Source organism: Balaenoptera borealis, assembly GCF_965194805.1.
Source record: "Balaenoptera borealis genome assembly, chromosome: 3".
Lineage (NCBI taxonomy): Eukaryota > Metazoa > Chordata > Mammalia > Artiodactyla > Balaenopteridae > Balaenoptera > Balaenoptera borealis.
In genome coordinates, this window is record NC_138866.1 from 164,903,335 (window position 1) to 164,924,646 (window position 21,312).

At 41.7% G+C, this 21,312-nt stretch overlaps 1 protein-coding gene across 2 annotated transcripts in view; it reads left to right on the top strand.

The window, feature by feature from the left end:
- The window catches only part of DHTKD1 (dehydrogenase E1 and transketolase domain containing 1), a 52,179-nt gene that overhangs the window by 15,972 nt on the left and 14,895 nt on the right, over positions 1 to 21,312 (top strand). The window contains exons 3-10 of one of the 2 annotated variants that reach the window (XM_082385347.1): positions 895 to 1,106; positions 1,871 to 2,065; positions 6,013 to 6,282; positions 10,678 to 10,849; positions 12,048 to 12,246; positions 14,675 to 14,987; positions 15,927 to 16,011; positions 16,492 to 16,631. In XM_082385347.1, the coding sequence (XP_082241473.1) occupies positions 895 to 1,106; positions 1,871 to 2,065; positions 6,013 to 6,282; positions 10,678 to 10,849; positions 12,048 to 12,246; positions 14,675 to 14,987; positions 15,927 to 16,011; positions 16,492 to 16,631 (1,586 nt within the window). The remainder of the gene's footprint in view (positions 1 to 894; positions 1,107 to 1,870; positions 2,066 to 6,012; positions 6,283 to 10,677; positions 10,850 to 12,047; positions 12,247 to 14,674; positions 14,988 to 15,926; positions 16,012 to 16,491; positions 16,632 to 21,312) is intronic. The other variant, XM_082385348.1, reaches the window with a different exon arrangement.

The window sequence follows — 21,312 nt, forward strand, 5'->3', positions numbered from 1 at the left end:
GAAATTAACACAACATTGTAAATCAACTATACTTCAACTAAAAAAAAAAACCCAAAGATACAAGTGTCGGTGAGGATGTAGAGAAAAGGGAACTCTTGTGCACTGTTGGTAGGAATGCAAGTTGGTGCAGCCACTATGGAAAATAGTATGGAGGATCCTCAAAAAATTAAAAATAGAACTACCATATGATCCAGCAATTCCATGTCTGGGTATAAATCTAAAGGAATTGAAATCATTATCTTAAAGAGATATCTGCACTCCCATGTTCATCACAGCTTTGCTCAATCAATGTCAAAGATCTAACGTTTATTGTAAGAAACCAGACACGATACAAAGAAAATGTTGGTTTGTTAAATTTATATTGTAGGCTTAGGCAAATGACTGATAATTGATTTGGTGCTGGGCCAATCACATACTACAAACCTTTCTTTTCTCTGGCTAAGATTCAGGGAGATTTCCTTTTACCTCAGAATGTTGCATTGCTATCAATATTAATTCACATTAAGACCAACTGTTCAATAATAGGCATTGCTTTATAGATATTAATAAGACTTGAACGTTTTGGTAGATATTTCAGATAAAGGTAGTACATGTGATTTGTAGCTATAAAGCAGATGAAAGGTAGGTTCACAATTTAGTTCGAAATGACTATAGAATCAAAATTTGGCATAATGCATCATGGTTCTGTTCGAGAGAAGAAAGATTTTTATTCCCTCTCCTTTTAGTACCTTATGGCCATTGATCATATTTTTAGTTTTGCCTTTAGAAAAATCTAGATAACCCACGTTACTTGGAATGAAATGCTCTGAATTCAAATAAGGATCTTGGTATGTTCTATAATTAGTTACATGGTTGATTATTCTTTAAAACGATCCCTTTGATTCCATTTCATAGGATTACTGAACATGGGGAAGGAGGAGGCCTCTCTCGAGGAAGTCGTAGCCTATCTCAACCAGATCTACTGTGGGCAGATTTCTATTGAAACCTCCCAACTTCAGAGCCAGGAGGAGAAAGAATGGTTTGCCAAGCGGTTTGAGGAACTGAAAAAGGAGGCATTTACCACAGAAGAGCGAAAACATCTGTCAAAACTAATGCTAGAATCTCAGGTATAAAAGTAGCAGCTAATATCAAAGAAATAGGTTGACTCATTTTCTACAAAGACATATAAATATTGAAGAGAGGGAGTTAAGACATGAACTCTCTGAATGTAGCCCCATTTACCCCATGGCCTCAACACAAGGGGCAGTGTAACACATACCACTTTATTCTACGTAGAAAAAAGTAGATCGCCAAACAACAGAACTATTGGTTCTTCTCAGAGTCAATATGTTTTATGTATTTATCTATTCCCTCTATAGAAGCCTGCAAAACCCTTAAGATCTTATTTCTCTTTTTATTACCTGAAGTGATAGAAAAAAAGGAACTGTATGTGGAAGAGGCTCTCAGTACAGATGAACGGGATTGACTGTCTGTCAGGGTTGTGATCAGGACTCGGGCATATCAAGATGACAAGAAACCTGTTCCCAATAATGTGGGTGGTTGGCTAGTTTGCAGCCCAGATGAAATGCTATTGTAGAGCCCTGTACTAAAACTCATGTCATGGGAAAGGCCCGGCATTCTGAGGGGATTCCCGTTGGGGTGAGTTCTTCTACCACTCAGGTTGTTTTCTCTGCGTCCCTACTGCTGTCTGGTGTCCTCGGCAGGGCTTTCCTGCCTGGCTCTGGGTGACTTCTGTGCATCTCTGCGGTCTGTAGTGAAGGAGCCCTGTTGCAGCTGCTTGAAGTAGTGTGGGGTCTTCTTAAACGTGTTTGACTTTGACCCAGGTAGTTGGCTGTCCTGTAACTAATGCGTCTGACGTGGTGTTCCATAGGAGCTTGACCACTTTTTGGCCACCAAGTTTGCCACGGTGAAGCGATACGGAGGCGAAGGAGCTGAAAGCATGATGGGCTTTTTCTACGAGCTGCTGAAAATGGCGGCCTACAGCGGGGTAACGGATGTCATTATTGGGATGCCACATAGAGGGAGGCTGAACTTACTGACAGGCCTTCTGCAATTCCCTCCAGAGGTAAAAGACTTTCTATGTTTTCCACTATTCATGTACAATTGACTGTAAAAGAATAAAACCAATGGTAATAACTGCTTTTAGAAAGCCGACTAAGCATATGAGCCATTTGTCCAGGAGACAGCTTAGTTAATTTTTTTTTGATTTGAATTTTATTTTATTTGTTTATTTTTATACAGCAGGTTCTTATCAGTTATTTATTTTATACATATTAGTGTATATATGTCAGTCCCAGTCTCTCAGTTCATTCCCCCCCGCCCCCTGCCACTTTCCCCCCTTGGTGTCCATACGTTTGTTCTCTACATATGTGTCTCTATTTCTGCCTTGCAAACTGGTTCATCTGTACTGTTTCTCTAGATTCCACATATATGTGTTAATATACTATATTTGTTTATCTCTTTCTGACTTACTTCAGCTTAGTTAATTGATGAAACCTGTTGCTGTTGGATGGCCCTGTTCTTTTTCCTTTTGTTTGTTTATTCTTTTGGCCGTGCCACATGGAATGTGGGATCTTAGTTCCCCAACCGGGGATCAAACCCACGCCCCCTGCTGTGGAAGCACGGAGTCTCAACCACTGGACCACCAGTGAAGTCCCTGGACCTGGCATTTAGGTTGATTTTCTGTATCAACTTACAGAGGTTCTTCACTCAGGGAAGTTAAAAGTTAGTTTCCTATGGATGATGCAAACAGATAAATTCTGTTTTTCGAAGCATGCTTTCCCTATTTCATAAAAATCATTCAAACAAACACAAAGATCTGTGCAATTTGATACAATTTTACCTTACAAAAAGTTATTTTTACCTTCCACATATTTGCAGTTTATAGTTAATAGATTGTATGAAACTAATAACACATTGTTATCTCAAGAGACCCCTCTAAGTGAGTGGTTTTATAGGTTATTGGATCTTGGTGTTCCTGTTCTGTCCAACTCAGCTGCTCTGTAAGTCTCGAAAGACTTGAGGGTCAGGACGGAAGATTCGATGTCAGGGAGCATCAGAGAGACTCATGTCTGATAAGGTTGTAGCCATTACGCGTGGATAAACCTCATTACTATTCTTAGCCAGGAGATTAAAAATAATTATAAACGTTAAAGGACCTTTCAAAGTTAGGTGGAGTTAACAGAGCCTATGGGAGGATGTGTTATCCTTGAGAATATTAGAAAAAACACATGGGGACCCTAGTACGCTGTTGGTGGGAATGTAAATTGGTGCAGCCACTGTGGAAAACAGTATGGAGGTTCCTCAAAAAACTAGAACTAGAACCACCATATAACCCAGAAATTCCATTCCTGGGTATATATCTGAAGAAAATGAAAACACTAATTTGAAAAGATATATGCACCCCAATGTTCATAGCAGTATTATTTACAATAGCCAAGATACAGAAGCAGCCTAAGTGTCCATCAGCAGATGAATGGATAAAGAAGATGTGGTACACAAACACACACACACACACACACACACACACACACAATGGAATACTACTCAGCCATAAAAAAGAATGAAAATTTGCCATTTGAAACAACATGGATGGACTTGCAGGGTATTGTGCTTAGTGAAATAAGCCACACAAAGATAAATACTGTATGTTGTCACTTATATGTGGAATCTAAAAAATAAAACAAACTAATGACTATAACAAAAAAGAAACAGACTCACTAAAAGAACAAACTAGTGGTTACTGTGGGGAGAGGGAAGGGGGGAAGGGCAGTATAGGGGTAGGGGATTGAGAGATACAAACTACTTTGTAAAAAATAAATAAGCTACACGGATATATTGTACAACACAGAGAATATAGCCAATATTTTATAATAACTATAAACAGAGTATAATCTCTAAAAATTTTGAATCACTATGTTGTACACCTGAAATTTATATAATATTGTAAATCAACTATACCTGAATTCTAAAAAAAATTTTTTAATGAAAAAAATATATGTGATGTCATGTCTAGGGGCCAAGCTTTACCTTTATTATTCATACCTCAGTGTTTCTGATGCTAAGAGACTGATAATCAGCTTTGAAAAGACACCTTAGAAAAGGTAGAATACGACAGAATAAAGTAATGGACAGATGGAGACATGTGCTTAGATACCTGCAGAAATTCTCTCTCTTTTTTTTTTGGCCCGCTCCATGCAGCTTGCAGGATCTTAGTGCCCTGACCAGGGATGGAATCTGCGCCCTCGGCAGTGAAAGCGCAGAGTCCTAACCACTGGACCGCCAGGGAATTCCCCTGCAGAAGTTCTTAAACCAAAAAATTGCATTCCTAAAATATCCCAGACAAAACAATTACTGAAAGACACAGAAATGATTATCAATGATCATATTTGTGAGAAACACATCCATCCCTATACTGTGTGAGTTTGTATGCTCCTATTTGCAGATAGGGCAATAAGAAGCTTTTGTGAACTGGAGAAGCTTTGGGGTCATTCAAACCATTTGGCCAGTAGAGAATAACATGCTGTTTTTGGTAAATACCTTGGTTTGAGACCCAGATTTGTAGCCGAGGACCTTTAAACCATCTAGTTAATTTCTCTTGCTCATTCATTTTTTTTTTTTTTAAATCTCAAACTCCTAATTTATCCCTCCCCTTCCCCTTTGGTAACCATAAGATTGTTTTCTATGTCTGTGAGTCTGTTTCTGTTTTGTAAATAAGTTAATTTGTATCATTTTTTTTCCTTTTCTTTTTTATTTTTGGCCGTGCCGCGTGGCTTGCAGGATCTTAGTTCACAGGGACTGAACTTGGGCCCTTGGCAGTGAAAGAGCAGAGTCCTAATGACTGGACTGCCAGGGAATTCCTGTATCATTTTTTTAGATTCCACACATAAGTGATATCATATGATATTTGTCTTTTTCTGTCTGACTTATTTCACTTAGTATGATAATCTCTAGGTCCATCCATGTTGCTGCAAATGGCATTATTTTGTTCTTTTTTATGGCTGAGTAATATTCCAGTGTGTGTGTGTGCACACACACCATATGTTCTTTATCCATTCATCTGTCAATGGACGCTTAGGTTGCTTCTGTATATTAGCTATTGTAAATAGGGCTGCAATGAACGTTGGGGTGCATGTACCTTTTCGAATTAGAGTTTTCTCTGGATATATGGATCATATGGCAACTCTAGCAACTCTGTTTTTAGTTTTTTAGCTTGTTCGTTTTTAAAATGGATAGTAACATCTATGTCATAGAAGACTGTGAAGATGAGGTGACAGAATGTATGCAGAGAAGTCCTTTGAGAATTGGACAATATAGTTTTTAAGATGCCACTTGCGCTAAGCAATGTATGTCATCCCCTGACTAAATGGGATTAAATTCTTATTTTCTCTCTATCTTTAACAAGAATAATACAAATTCTTTTGGAAAATACATACTAACAGGTGTATTTAAGAAAAAATATTTTGCTTATTGCAAGGCAGAGGTATCTTACCATCTGCATCAGGCTAGACTCTTCTGAAAGTGTTGGAACTTCATATGACTGAACATCTCCAGATAGTTCTGTGCATTCGAGCAGTTACAAGTGTGTGCTTATCTTTATTTATGTATTTATTTATTTATTTAATTTTTTGGCTGCATTGGGTCTTCGTTGCTGCCTGTGGGCTTTCTCTAGTTGCTGCGATGGGGGGCTACTCTTCATTGCGGTGCGTGGGCTTCTCATTGCAGTGGCTTCTCTTGTTGCAGAGCATGGGCTCTAGGTGCATGGGCTTCAGTAGTTGTGGCACACGGGCTCAGTAATTGTGGCTCACGGGCTCTAGAGCGCAGGCTCAGTAGTTGTGACGCACAGGCTTAGTTGCTCTGCGGCATGTGGGATCTTCCGGACCAGGGCTCGAACCCGTGTCCCTTGCATTGGCAGGAGGATTCTTAACCACTGTGCCACCAGGGAAGTCCCTATTGTGTGATTTTAAACGAACCACCTCTTCCCATTTTTTCTTGTACGTTTATTCGGCATAGCTGATGTTCCGTAAAATGCGAGGCTTAAGTGAATTTCCGGAAAATGTCTCAGCCGCTGGCGATGTCCTGTCTCACCTGACGTCCTCGGTTGACCTGGACTTCGGCGCGCACCATCCCCTCCACGTGACGATGCTGCCCAACCCCTCACACCTGGAAGCCGTTAACCCCGTGGCTGTTGGGAAGACTCGCGGGAGACAGCAGTCCAGGCGGGATGGGGACTACTCTCCAGACGGGTCGGCTCAGCCTGGGGACAAGGTCATTTGCTTACAGGTACTGGTAGCCTCAGGAAGTGAGGCCTGAGGTTGGAACGACCAGGAAGTAAGAATGTCCAGGTTGGTAGTTATGACAGGAGATGGCAGATGTTCCCGATGAAACTGAGGTGAACTTTTGGGAAAAGAAGATTTTGGGGGTTCTTTTAAAAATTAATAGCAGATGTGAGGTGTAGTCTCAAGGCAACTGACTTTTAGTTTTGACTGATTTTTAAAAATTTTTTTAATTAATTTTTTTATTGGAGTATAGTTGATTTACAGTGTTGTGTTAGTTTCAGGTGTACAGCAAAGTGAGTCAGTTATACATATACATATATTCACTCTTTTTAGATTCTATTCCCATATAGGTCATTACAATACAGTAGGTTCTTATTAGTTAACTATTTTATGTATAGTAGTGTGTATATGTCAATCCCAATCTCCCAATTTATCCCTTCCCCCTCAAGGCAACTGATGGAGGTCGTCACTGTGTTTTTCCTTTCTTGAGTTATGAATTAATTAAGGGGATATAGACCGGCATACCTGCTACTGTTAAGAGGACAGATGTCATTACTTCTCTGAAATTATAACCCTCTTGGAAACGACGTGGTATCCGTCTGTCTAACGAGGCTGCAAGAGTCTGGATTTATTTTATTTGCTTGCTTGTTTGTTTTCCAATGAAGGTCTTTGGCATTAAGGCAAACAATACAAATTATATAATGTATTGCTTCCTCTGCCCCCCACTTTTTGGTAGCTCTACAGGTATATTTTAGAGGTTTAGATTGTGGGTCACATTTTTCTTCTGCAAGTATTCATTTAAATATGAACGTTTAGGGACTTCCCTGGCGGCCCAGTGGTTAAGACTCTGCGCTTCCACTGCAGGCCACGAGGGTTCGGTCCCTGGTCGGGGCACTAAGATCCCACATACCACGCCAAAAAAGTAAAAAAATAAATATGAACCTTTAAGTACTGGATAACTACTAATTAATCCTGGATATCAGTAACTGAGTCTTCAAACCCAACGGAAATAAGTAAATCTACAAGGCAGTAGAATATTTGGCTACATATACAAATAACCACATTATCTTATTGTTAATTTTCCATGGGCCAGAAACTTGTAGTAAATAAATTGGGAGTAAGCAGAATTGGATTTGATTATGTTATAGTATTTCTAAATAGAAATCTTCAAATCATTAGCCAGACATTCTCTTCACCTTTCACTTGAATTCATGAGACTCTAAAATATTTCAGTCATTCACATTTTCCCAGTACATTAAGCTGATCTTAAGACTGATTTCTGAAGTAAGAGGTGATAGTGGCATTTTCTTTAAAGTGATAAGAAACTGCCCTCTTTTCTCTACTTTGTGTTCCCAAAACATTTTGCCCTGCTGTGTCTGCCTGGGTCTTGCCTCACTCAAGTTCAAAATTCTAATTTATTGTGGGAACTTGAAATTTGGAGTCTATAAAATCATGGTGGTGAGATTCTGGATACTACTTCTGCTGTCTGTCCTCTGTTCATCTTGGTCCTGAATGTGGTGGAAGTGGATTGTCATATGTGATCCTCTGTGTGTGTCCAAGCCCCCTGCTGTGTTTGGCTGAGCAGTTTCCACTGCCCCCAGCATTCCTTGGGGCTTATGGACCCGACTCCTGCAAAGCTTTATGGGCATCATGGAGTGTTTTCTCTTTTAAGACAGGAAATAAAATTAGCAGATGACACATGGCTTTAGTGCCAAGAACCCTAAGACTATGATAAAACGACGCAAGTTATGAACAGATGTTGTGTTCTCAGCAATGCCTCTCCTGTAAACGCTTTTGTAAAGGAGTGGAAGAGACACCCAGCTCTCTTCCTTGCTTTACTGGTCTCCTTTTACATCATTACCCCACAAGAAGTCCCATCAGCAAGGAGGCCAAAGGGTGTGGAGTGTTCAGATGCTAGGAACCCCTTGACCCTGTGTGGACCACCGTGCGGCTGAGGGTTTGACTTGCCAGTGTAGCCTGGTGTAGAAAAGACAAGGATTCTGGAACCAAGAAGCACTGAGTTCAGATCCTGGCTTTGCTGCCTTCTAGCTTGGCATGCTTGGTTCTGTTCCTCAGGTTCTCTGAATCTCAGAGGTCAATGGGAGTATGTTACATTCCTTATAGTGTTCTGAGGATGAAATGAGAACATAGTAAGTTCCTTAGCCCAGGCGAAGGGCTTGGAGGGGTGGGGAAATAAGTCAAAAAATGGAGGCATCAGGACTTTCCTGGCAGTCCAGTGGTTAAGACTCTGTGCTTCCAATGCAGGGGGCACGGGTTCCATCCTTGGTTTGGGAAGTAAGATCCCATGTGCCATGCAGTGTGGCCAAAAAAAATGCAGGCATCACAGAAGGTCTAGTCCTAGGCACGTGAAATACGTACTCTTTCTGAACCTTGGTTTTCTCATCCATGAAGAGAACAGTGGTGATTCCCTTACCTGGCCCCTACACCTGATTGTTGAATGGATCAATGGAGATAATGGACATAGCGTTGTGGAGGTGATGTAAGGGTATGTTATCACTACGTCTGGTTACTCCAAAACGTCAGTCATCCCTGTAGGCCCTAGCAATGGGAAGGTGTGGGCTGGAGATTTTGCTAAGCAAAGCAGTGCTTCCTTTCTTAGCCAAAATGTTCTACCTATATACAAATTACTCTTTTAGGACATCTTCGCTGTTATTAAAAAAATCTGCTTCCAAGGATTCTTTCTTTTTATTTATTTATTTTATTTATTTATTTTTGGCTGTGTTGCGTCTTTGTAGCTGCGTGCGGGCTTTCTCTAGTTGCGGTGAGCGGGGGCTACTCTTCTTTGCGGTGCGCAGGCTTCTCATTGCGGTGGCTTCTCTTGTTGCAGAACACGGGCTCTAGGCGCATGGGCTTCAGTAGTTGTGGCTCGAGGGCTCTAGAGCACAGGCTCAGTAGCTGTGGCGCACGGGCTTAGCTGCTCCGCAGCATGTGGGATCTTCCCGGACCAGGGCTCGAACCCGTGTCCCCCCCCCTGCATTGGCAGGCGGATTCTTAACCACTGCGCCACCATGGAAGCCCGAGGAGTCTTTCTTCATTAGTATTTAGGTCTTTTATTTCTGCTATTATTGGAGCCACAATGGTTACCATATCAGGTCATTTAATTTAATTAATTAATTTATTTATTTATTTGGCCATGCTGTGCAGCTTTCAGGATCTTAGTTCCCCCATCAGGGATTGAACCCCGGGCCGTAACAGTGAAAGCGCCGAGTCCTAACCACTGGACCACCAGGGAATTCCCCATATCAGATAATTCTATTCTTTAGCTGAGCATTTTGGCTGTTTATGATAGTAGCCTTTTATTTAATAACTTTTTAATTAAAATACATTTGTCATATAACATCATGTAAATTTAAGGTGTACAACATATACCTTATCGATATAACAGCCTTTTATACAGCATGAAGTCAGTGGAGCTCATACTTTCTCCTAAGGTCTGCAATTCCCTCATTATTTGCTTTCAACTTTTCTAAAAAAAATTCACCCCCTTTTCTACCACCTTCCATTTACCAGTTTTTTAAAAATTAATTTATTTTTTATTGAAGTATAGTTGATTTACAGTGTTGTGTTAATTTCTGCTATAAGCAAAGTGATTCACTTATACACAGATGTATACATTCTTTTTAAAATTCTTTTCCATTATGGTTTATCACAGGATATTGAATATAGTTCCCTGTGCTTTATGGTAGGACCTTGTTTTCAGGTTTTGTGCTATTATGATCTAGCAGACTTCACAAGTTCTGGAAGAATAGCACATTTCAGAGATTCTCTTATAATAGTATTTTGCTCTTTCCCCAAAGCCTCCTTTCACTTGTGTATGATATACTTCCCCGCCCCCCGCCCCATGCTCCTGTCTTTGCTGTCACATCATTCTCTTTTATGTTAGCCGCAGTGGTGGCTAATGCACCCAGTGGGAAGGAGGTGACGTGAGCTACACGCGGTCTCGTTTTTGGGGGAAAATGATTGGGGAAGAGTGAGGGTTCGAAGCTGTGCATTGGTCTTAGTGTCTTGCAGGCTGTTTTCATGATTGCTTTACTAGAGTTGATATTCCTTCTACCCCTCCAATCGCCCTTCCTTCTGTGATGCTGCTGTGAACACTAGCGTGTTGATGGGGATGTGAGAAGTGATGGGTATAGGTGATGATGTGGGGCGGAAGGAATAGGTCAACTGGTGGTGGCTGCAGGAGGAAAAGGGCTGATTTAGCATCTTTGAAAGCTGCTTGAGATCAGCCTAACCATTCTAGGAAATCCTATAACCGGCAGATTTTTAGGAGGGCAGGGGAGCAGTGAGAGCATGGTTGTTTTTATTCCTGTTACTATTTGGAAACCTAAATTTCCCCATCGCTTACGTTCATTTTCTTTTTTTCTCCCCCGTGATCTAGGTTCACGGTGATGCTTCTTTCTGTGGTCAAGGGATTGTTCCTGAAACATTTACGCTCTCTAATATCCCGCATTTCAGAATTGGTGGGAGTGTCCATTTGATTGTCAATAACCAGCTGGGTTACACCACTCCTGCAGAAAGAGGAAGGTCTTCCTTATACTGTAGTGACATCGGTATGTAACACAGGGAGGAGTTGACGCTGTGGAGTCAGACAAGGAATTCCTGGAGAAACTTCTAGTTCACTCAGAACAGTGAGCCTCACTGCTGGTCCCATTTTAAATTTTGGATCAGATACGGTCAGTGGTCACCAGCAGTGTTGTTAATATTCCTTTAAGAGTCTGAGTGTGATCTTAAAATCCAAGGAAATAAAACAAGAGTAGAATTTAGAGGGTGCAATCTCAAAATGCTTAAGTATCTAGTTTAATGATCTGCTGGAATCCAGAGATAACACAATTAGTACAGCTAGGGCAATTGTCTTTAGGATATTCAGATTTGGAGTACCCAAGATCACAGTCAAAAAGGGTATGTTCAACCAGTAAACTTGGCCAAGTGGTCTGGTTGGAAATCAGATGTGAAGAAGCAAAGTCAGCTTGTTTTAACCTGTGGAAACTAGTAGTATTAAAAGAAACACAGGGCTTTTTATTATTCATTCCCTATTTCACAGAATTTCCAGAACTGTTAGATGGTAAGAACTGCTCTGTTTTTACATCCAGAGCCTGGCCTGGATGCCTTTTGGGGCTACCTATATGAATTTTTTGTAATTAGTTAGGTAGAGATTTGAAAATTCATTCTCAATCTTCTCTTTGGAGAAAATCCATTTTTTTCTCGCATACATCCTTTAATGACCCTTTTATCTCAGGAAGAAAGATAATAGTCATGATGATAATAACAAATAAGTATCAGTTATGATGTACCAGGCTCTGTTAAGCACTTTATATGCATTAACTCATTGCCTCCTTAGGACATCACTAAGAGGTAAGAGCTATTATCCCAATGTTACAGACAAGGAGACTGAGATTCATAACTTTACCAGGATCACAAAGAGCTGGGACTTGAACTCATGCTTGTCACCTCGCCTCTAAAGTGCAGGTTCTTTTTTTTTTTTTCATAAAGTGCGGGTTTTTTTTTTTTTGCCGCACCATGTGGCTTACAGGAACTCAGTTCCCCGGCCTGGGATTGAACCCAGGTCATGGAAGTGAAAGCCCAGAGTCCTAACCACTAGGCCACCAGGGAACTCCCAAAGTGCAGGTTCTTAACACCCAAGCCAAACTACCCCTAAGGACAAGGGCTGTCTCCCCATGCGGGCAACAGGACTTGGGGGTAGGTTCATGGGTTGACTAGCCGGCCTCATCTCCAGCTTCTCTGCCTCAGGGAAGCTTGTGGGCTGCGCCATCATCCACGTCAATGGAGACAGCCCAGAGGAAGTGGTCCGGGCCACACGACTGGCATTTGAATACCAGCGCCAATTCCGGAAGGATGTGATTGTTGACTTGTTGTGCTACAGGCAGTGGGGCCACAACGAGCTGGATGAGCCCTTCTTCACCAACCCGGTCATGTACCAGATCATCAGGTACAAGGATGAACCGTCATGCGATGTGCCCCTTTCCCCACAGTGCTCACATTATTATTTGTGTTAGACACTCTCCGGTAGGGCAACCAGCTTTCCCAGTGTGCCTGGGACATGAAACTTTCAATGCTCAAACTGGGACAGACCTGGGCACACTGGGATGGTCATCCTTTGCGTCTCAGGAAAGCGCCCCATGTTCTTCCAACTCTACATATTTCCTCAATGAATAGACAAAGGGCGACTTCACCCCCTCACCTAGCAGAGGGAGGACTGAACAGAAGACGTAGGCAGAGCCTTGCCCGAAGCTGCTCAGTGCGACATTGACAGGAGCAGAAACAGAACCTCCATGATTCACTTCTGCAAACTATAGACGTGGACCTACTTTGTGCCTTGGCAAGAGGTTACATGATGGATTTTAACGAAGTTCAGAACTGCACTGTCCAGTGTGGAAGCCTCGAGCCATAAATGGCTGTTGGGCACTTGAAATGTGCCAACTCCTGAAGGAGATGTGCTGGGAGTGTAACATATACACCAGATTTCAAAGACTTAGTGTGAAAAAAAGAGTGTAAATGATCTCGATAATAATTTTTATATTGATTAGGTATTGAAGGGACAATATTTTGGGTATATTGAGTTAAATCAATATATGATTAAAATTAATTCCACCTCTTGCACCTTTTCTAATGTGACCACAGGGAAATTTGAAATTACACATTGGCTTGCGTTATATTTCCGTGGGACAGTGCCAAGTCAGAAGGTTCACGTGATGGAGAGAAGTGTGTTACTTTGGGATTTCCTATTTATTTATGTATTTATTTATTTGGCTGCACCGGGTCTTGGTTGTGGCACGCAGGATCTAGTTCCCGGACCAGGGATCGAACCCGGGCCCCCTGCATTGGGAAGACAGAGTCTTAGCCACTGGACCACCAGGGAAGTCCCAGGATTTCCTTTTCAGATGCTAGAAAGTAAAGTAGATCCCTCTTTCCTGCTTTATTTCCTCATAGACATAAATTAAAACAGAGGAATAAACTTGGTGACATTTTATGGGCCTTTCTGGTCGTAGGTAGCAGACTGCCCTTGGAAGAACAAATCTGGTTTCTCCATTTAGCCTTGAACTTAGCACCTGAATGACTTGATGTGACTCAGGACCCTGCTTTAAAAAAAATATATAAAAATATATCCTGTCTACCTCTCACTTTTTTCAGGATTAAATATGATGATCAATGTGACCAGACTTGGAAGTTTAAAGTATTAAGCGAATGCAGAGTAGCATCATCGTTATTTCTATTGTTGTAAAACCCAGATGCTGAATAGTTACAGGCTTCTTCAAGCAACCTGAAACAGATGTCGGCAACTTTACGTTCAATCCTTTTTGAAGTAAAGGGATGCAGAATAGGTAGACAATATAAGTCAGCCTTGTCCAGAATTAACAGTTTGTAAGAAAACTCTACTACTCATTACTTCTGCCTGACTGTAGACAAAAGCTTATAAAGATAAATTTGTGGGCTTCCCTGGTGGCGCAGTGGTTAAGAATCCACCTGCCAATGCAGGGGACACGGGTTTGAGCCCTGGTCCGGGAAGATCCCACATGCAGTGGAGCAACTAAGCCCATGCACCACAACTACTGAGCCTGTGCTCTAGAGCCACAACTACTGAAGCCCGTGTGCCACAACTACTCAAGCCCATGCTCCTAGAGTTCGTGCTCCGCAACAAGAGAAGCCACTGGGATGAGAAGCCCGTGCACCGCAACAAAGAGTAGCCCCCGCTCACTGCAACTAGAGAAGGCCCGCACACAGCAACGCAACTCAACGCAGCCAAAAACAAATAAATAAATAAATTTTAAAAAAGAAAAAAAAAAGATAAATTTCACTTGCTTGTTTTCACTTGCTTGCCTGGAAGAGGTGGTTACTCACCACTGCCTTTAAAAAACAAATTTATTGGAGTGAAAGTCACATGACATAAAATGGACCTTTTATTTTTTGGCTACACCACGGGGCGCGTGAGATCTTAGCTCCCCGACCAGGGATCGAACCCGTGCCCCCTGCAGTGGAAGTGTGGAGTCTTAACCACTGGACCGCCAGGGAATTCCCTAAAATGGACCATTTTAAAGTGAACGATTCAGTGTGAATTAGTGCATTCCCAATGTTGTACAAGCACCCCCTCTATCTAGTCCCAAAACATTTCCCGTGTGCATTTTTATAGCGATGACACTCCAGAATACCTTTGACAATAACTGTTTCTGTCTCTCCTTTTTTTTTTTTTGGCCGCATTGCATGGCTTGTGGGATCTTAGTTCCCCGACCAGGAATCGAATCCGGGTCCACGGCAGTGAAAGCCCGAGTCTTAACCACTGGACCGCCAGGGAATTCCTGTATCTGTCTCTTTGATTTTTACAAATCATATTGATTTTTGTTTCCCTTTTCCTTGGATAGAGCCCGGAAGAGCATCCCCGACACGTATGCAGAGTACCTTATGGCCAATGGACTCATGACCCAGGAGGAGGTATCAGAGATCAAAGCCTCCTACTACGCGAAGTTAAATGGCCATTTAACTAACATGGCGCACTACAGCCCCCCTGCCACGAACCTGCAGGCCCACTGGCAGGGCCTGGTTCAGCCAGAAGCTTGCATCACCACCTGGAACACAGGTGTGCCCCTTGACCTCCTGCGGTTTATTGGCAGGAAGTCTGTGGAGGTGCCGGAGGAGCTCCAAATGCACAGTCACCTTCTGAAGATGCACGTGCAGGTAGGGAGCCCGGGAATCTCTGGGTATTGTTTGTCCATCTCTCACAGCAAGGAATTGGTGTTGGTCTGGTCTTGTTGGTTGGCTAATGCACCTGGCAAATATTTATTGTGAACCAATCCTAGCAGTGTTTTGGTACTGATCGTCAATTAACTCAAATTTTGTCTACTTCTATTTTTCCTCCACTTATTCTTTCAGTCATTCATTAATACATTATATATACAGGTACTGCATGCACATTATTAATAACACAGCCATACAGGAATGCCCTTTTTGGTTTTTCTGAGCAGTGAGCAGAAGACACTTTCATTTTGAGGAAGGTGGTCGGGGTTTGGCTTAAATAAAATAAATAAAAATCAGCACACGTACTCCCGAAAGGCAACCATTTACACCCTTAAGCATGTTGAGGTTTTACATGTTGTCTCATGTTAAGGATGGATTGACAAACTGTCATGGTTTGCCTGTGGTTTCCTGGAACGTGGGACTTTCGGCGCTAAAAGCAGGAGGAGAGCAAGGAGATATAGGTCTTCATCTTTCTTGAACTTGGATGAAGACACGATGAACTCTGGATTATTTTTAAAACACTAACTTCGTTTGTAAGTTTCTGTTATGGGTGTAGAGAGTATTAAAACAATCTGTGTACTCACCATCAGGCGGAAGACATAGAATATTACCAATGCCGTTCCTCTCTCCCCCTCCCTGATGTCTCCTCCTCCCATCCATCTGCCGCGTTAACTACTCGCCAGAGTGCCTGTTTGTTTTGCCTGCTTTCAAATGTCATGTACTTGCTGTCATACTCTGATGTTTCCTTCTGCAGTATCTGTTGTACTTAATGTTATGTTTTTGATTCTTAACCATTGTTGCCTTACATTTTTTGAACTCAGTGTGAAAAAGGATGGGAACTCTTAAAAGTTTCTTTTCCCCTCCCGTTCAATTTTACAGTCCAGAGTGGAGAAAGTGATGGATGGAACAAAGTTAGACTGGGCCACGGCAGAAGCTCTTGCCCTAGGCTCATTACTTGCTGAAGGTAAGACATTTCTGTGTAGCTGCACAACGGGTAGGGGGTGCTTTATATGACATTTCTTATATGTGACGCCTGCAGTTTTGAGTTACAACTACCTTGTATTGTTTTTATTGACTAGAGAGGTTCTCAAACGTGTTAGCTTTTCTTACCTGAAAACATTATTTAATCTTGGTATAAGTCATGTTGACAATCTTCATCAGCGAACAGACTATGGAAACAAAGGACTCAGTGCTGGATGTATTGGAAAGATACTTTCCTTTAAAAATTGTAGGACAAATGATGACTCTTCACTCTTAATTAGACTACGGAGTTTTGAATATAGGACAGGTATATTTTAAGAAGGATAATCTATTGTCCTAAGGACAGTTCTCAGGATGAGCCGATGTATAAGAATTCAGGGTCACCAGGCCTTACAGGCCTTATTATTACTTAGGTTATTCATGGGAATCTGGTTTTTTTCTTTTCCTTCTTGCTTGCTTTAAGGTTTTAATGTCCGTCTGAGTGGCCAAGATGTTGGCCGTGGAACTTTTAGCCAGAGGCACGCAATGGTTGTTTGCCAGAAGACCGATGACACCTATATCCCCCTGAACCATATGGACCCTAATCAAAAGGGGTTTCTAGAGGTAGGCTGTTTTATTATCTAGTATAAACCTCAGGTGCTGGTGATTATAGCTACAGTCTTCTTAGACCAACTAGAAACAGATGTCGGAAACTTTGGGTTCAGTCCGTTTTGAAATAAAGGTATGCCGACTGGGTAGACAATGCCAGTCTATGCACTTGGAGTGGAAGTAACAGACTAACGAGTAGACTAGAGCTGTTTTACTCTGGCTACTTATCTGTAATCATGTAAATGTCAAATGGGTGTTCATTTTGTCAATCCAAAATTGATTATATAACCTGCTCGTTGCTGAATTCATTAAAGTGAGTCGAAGATGTGGATAATAAGCCATTTCTTGCCAACTTAAAAAAAAAAAACCCACTGACTTAAGGTTACTTTATTCCCTAGGGTTTAGCGGGCTTGATGAATGTATCCATTGCCATGTATTTCTCTGTGCCAGTTGCTGAGTTAGATTCATCAGAGTCAAGAGCAGGGCCTGGGTCTTTTCATTTTTGTTTCTCCAACAACTAGCATAGTGCCTGGCACATGGAGTTTATGAAATTATCCTTTAAGGTACAATTAGTGGTGTGTCATCTTTTTTCCTACTCTAGCCATTTGTTTGAGAGTATTGGGTTCACTGATACTCTTTTTTTTTTTCAATAAATGTATTTATTTTATTTATTTATTTTTGGCTGTGTTGGGTCTTTGTTGCTGCGTGCGGGCTTTCTCTAGTTGTGGCGAGCAGGGGCTACTCTTTGTTGTGGTACGTGGGCTTCTCATTGCGGTGGCTTCTCTTGTTGCGGAGCATGGGCTCTAGGCGTGCAGGCTTCAGTAGTTGTGGCATGTGGGCTCAGTAGTTGTGGCTCACGGGCTCTAGAGCGCAGTCTCAGTAGTTGTGGCCCACAGGCTTAGTTGCTCTGCTGCATGTGGGACCTTCCCGGACCAGGGCTCGAACCCATGTCCCCTGCATTGACAGGCGGATTCTTAACTGCTGTGCCACCAGGGAAGCCCAATACTCAATATTTTTTTTAAAAATTCACTTTGTCGAAAGCAAGCTTCCAGGATAATTACTTAAAGGACATGCAGCTCATCTTTTCTTTAAGGTAGTCTAAAATCCCCTCCTTGATCAGTATCTAGACTGGTGACCTAGATACTGAAACATTTCATATTTTCCCCACCCAATGTCTTTTATTGATTTGTGATTTGATATATAGTATCAATTAATTTTGAATATTGCTATTTAGAAAGCCCCAAGTAAACGTCTCACATCTGTTATGGGGATGCTGTCAAAGATTTCATTTATTATCTAACACCTTGTCCTTTATATGAAGACCCTGGGGGGGACTCCTGCTTGATCTTGGTATTGAGAGTAGTCGTAGTTCCCTGAGCAGTGGCTCGTCTTTATTGTGTGTACGTCGAAAATTCTGCAACCGATCAACCTTCCCTTATCAATAATGGCTTCTGGGAAGGGGTAGAGGCCATGGCAGCCTCAAGAAAGCAGGTTACCAGGTTGTATGTTTTCCCCAACCCTGTTGGGTGTGTCAATCTATTTATTTTCTTTCTGTCCACCTACTTTTTTTTTTTGGCTGCACAGCGCGGCATGTGGGATCTTAGTTCCCCGACCAGGGATTGAACCCATGCCCCCTGCAAAAGAAGCATGATGTCCTAACCACAGGACCACCAGGGACTTCCCTGTCCACTTACATTTAAACTATCATTTTGTGTATTATCTATATTTACAGGCCATCTTAAATAATTTTTGGAATAAATGAAAGCATTAATAGATTCAACAAATTAATGTCGATAAGGGTATACAAGTATATGAAGTACAATAGATGCATAGGAGAAGGGGCAGCTAGGTTACTTGGGGATTAAAAGGAAGAGCTTTAGAGAGGAGGCCAGATTTGAGCTGGGACTTGAGGGACATTTGGAATTGCCTAATCTAGTAAATGTAGGTGGACACAGTAGTGCATACATAAGCTGTGAAGTAAGAGGCCCTGACCTCATGCTCAGGGAACTACATGTAGCTTCATGTGACTGGAGTTTAAGCTGCAAAGTGGATACAGAAGTAAAAGAAGAGACGGGCCAGTCAGGACTACCCACGTTGTGAAAGACTTTGAGTGTTATGTAAAGAGAAACCATGGAGGAATTTTGAACAGGTGATCAGTTTTCCATGTTAGAAAGAGCACTCCTGATGATACTTTGGAAGCCTGAGCTGAAGAAGGGTGAGACTTAGGACAATTTCTAAGGAGGCTTCTCAGTCATCTAGGCAGGAAATCCTGGAGCTGTGAATTAGGGCAATAGCAGTGCAGAGGGGAGATGGGACCAAGATTTGAGAACTAGTCAGAAAACAACAGCTATCGGACTCAGTGGTAGGTGTAGGGAGTGAAGAAGACCAGTCCTGGTTATCTCCTAGCTCCCTGACTAGGGCAGCTGGCATATGATGATGGCATTTACCCAAATAAAGAGTAAGAGAGAGGAACAGGTGTGGTAAGGAAAGATGATGGACTAAGTTTTGGACATTAAACTTTGACATAGATATTTCAGGTAATTAGATATGTATGTCTGGAGTTAATGAAGGAATCTGGTCTTGGATGTCTATTTGGAAGTCATCAGGGTGCAGGAGTGTTTGAAACCACAGGGGTGGGAGAATCTCTCTGAGAGAGAGCAGAATAACAGATAGGGTTCTGGGAAAAACAACTTTTTTTTTATTTTTTTAAATTTAAAAAAAAATTTTTTTTAATTTTTATTTTATTTATTTATTTTTTATTATTATTTTTAAATTGGTGAGTGACTATTTTTTTATTTTTTTATTTTATTATTTTTTTTGGCTGTGTTGGGTCTTCGTTTCTGTGCAAGGGCTTTCTCTAGTAGTGGCAAGTGGAGGCCACTCTTCATCGCGGTGCACGGGTCTCTCACTGTCGCGGCCTCTCTTGTTGCGGAGCACAGGCTCCAGACGCGCAGGCTCAGTAGTTGTGGCTCACGGGCCCAGTTGCTCTGTGGCATGTGGGATCTTCCCAGACCAGGGCTCGAACCCGTGTCCCCTGCATTGGCAGGCAGATTCTCAACCGCTGCACCACCAGGGAAGCCCGGAAAAACAACTTTTAAAGGGCTGGCAGAGGAAGCATTTTCCCAAAAGAGCATCCAGAAAGGCAGGAGGAGAACTTAGAGTCCCTGTGTCATCGAACTTAAGGAGGGAGGAATCTGAAAAGAGGAAGATTAACATGGCCATTGGATTTAGCAACTGGAAGGTCAAGGTTGACCTCCTCTAGAGCTATTTCTGTGGAGTGAGGAGAGCAGAAGCTAGATTGTACTAGTTGAAGGGTAGACAGGGGTTTAGGAGGTAGAGACAACTAGATTAGATAATTCTTTCTAGAAGCCTGACTCTTAAAGGAAGCAGGAGCCAGAGAGCACTGGCCAGGGGAATATTCCTTGTTTTTTTTTTTTGTTTTTTTTTTTTTAATTTATTTTTTTGGCCGCACCGTGTGGCATGCGGTATCTTAGTTCCCCGACCAGGGATCGAACCCGTGCCCCCTGCATTGGGAGCACAGAGTCTTAACCACTGGACCCCCAGGGAGGTCCTTTCCTGTTTTATTTTTAAGCTTTTGATTGTTCATTTGCCGAGAGGAGAAAGCCAGTGAGGAGAGGTTCAGAAAAAAGGAGTTTGGTGATGAGCCGAGTGAAGAAGCAGAGAAAAGGTTTGGATTAGAATATGAGTGGGTGTGTCAGCCTTGGGTAAGAAGAGAGATAGGGAATGAGGTGAAGACGCAGAGGTGCAAGAAAAGCACTCAGTTCAAATCCCGTTGACAACAGACTCATGGATCTGAGAAATATAGTGTCTCTTTTCAAGTTAATGTCTTGTAAAGATCATAATTGAAATCAAATAGAAATCAGGAAAGGTAAACTATGCATAATCCCGCCATACTAATACATTATCTGTTTTCATTTTTTGTTGTTGTCATTGAGTGCTTATCCGTATCAATCATGCATTTTTATGGTTGTAATCATAGTAGAGATGAAATTTTTTTCCAGAGTTTTTTTTTATTAAAAGCTTTATTGAGATAAAACTCATAGAATTCAACGTTTCAATGTGTACAATTAAGTGGTTTTCAGTGTATGCAGTGGTGCAACCGTCACCACTATCTAATTTTAGAACATTTTCATCACCCTAAAAGAAAACCATACTTATTAGCAGTCACACCCCATTCCTTCCTTCCCTCAGCCCCTGAAACCCACTAATCTACTTTCTGTTTACATTGATTTATCTATTTTGGCCTTTTTATATAAACAGACTCATAAATATGTGGCTTCTTTCACTTAGCATTGTGTTTTCAAGGTCCATCCATGTTGTAGCATGTGTCAGTATTTTATCCCTTTTTGTTGCCAAGTACTATTCTATAAATATGTAACTTAAGGACTTCCCTGGTGGTTCAGTGGTTAGGACTCCATGCTGCCACTGCAGGGGACATGGGTTTGATCCCTGGTTGGGGAAGATCCCATATGCCTCGCAGCATGGCCAAAAAATTATAAAAAAGTAACTTAAAATTTTTTTTAGAAAAATGTTGAAACAAACACAAAATTACAAAAAAGTTAGATGTATAATGCAAAAGGAACTTTTTCTCATTCTGAGACATTCGAGCCATCCAGATGGAAACATCAGGTTGCCAGCCTGATGCCCTACGTGTGTATTTCCTACAAACTAGGTC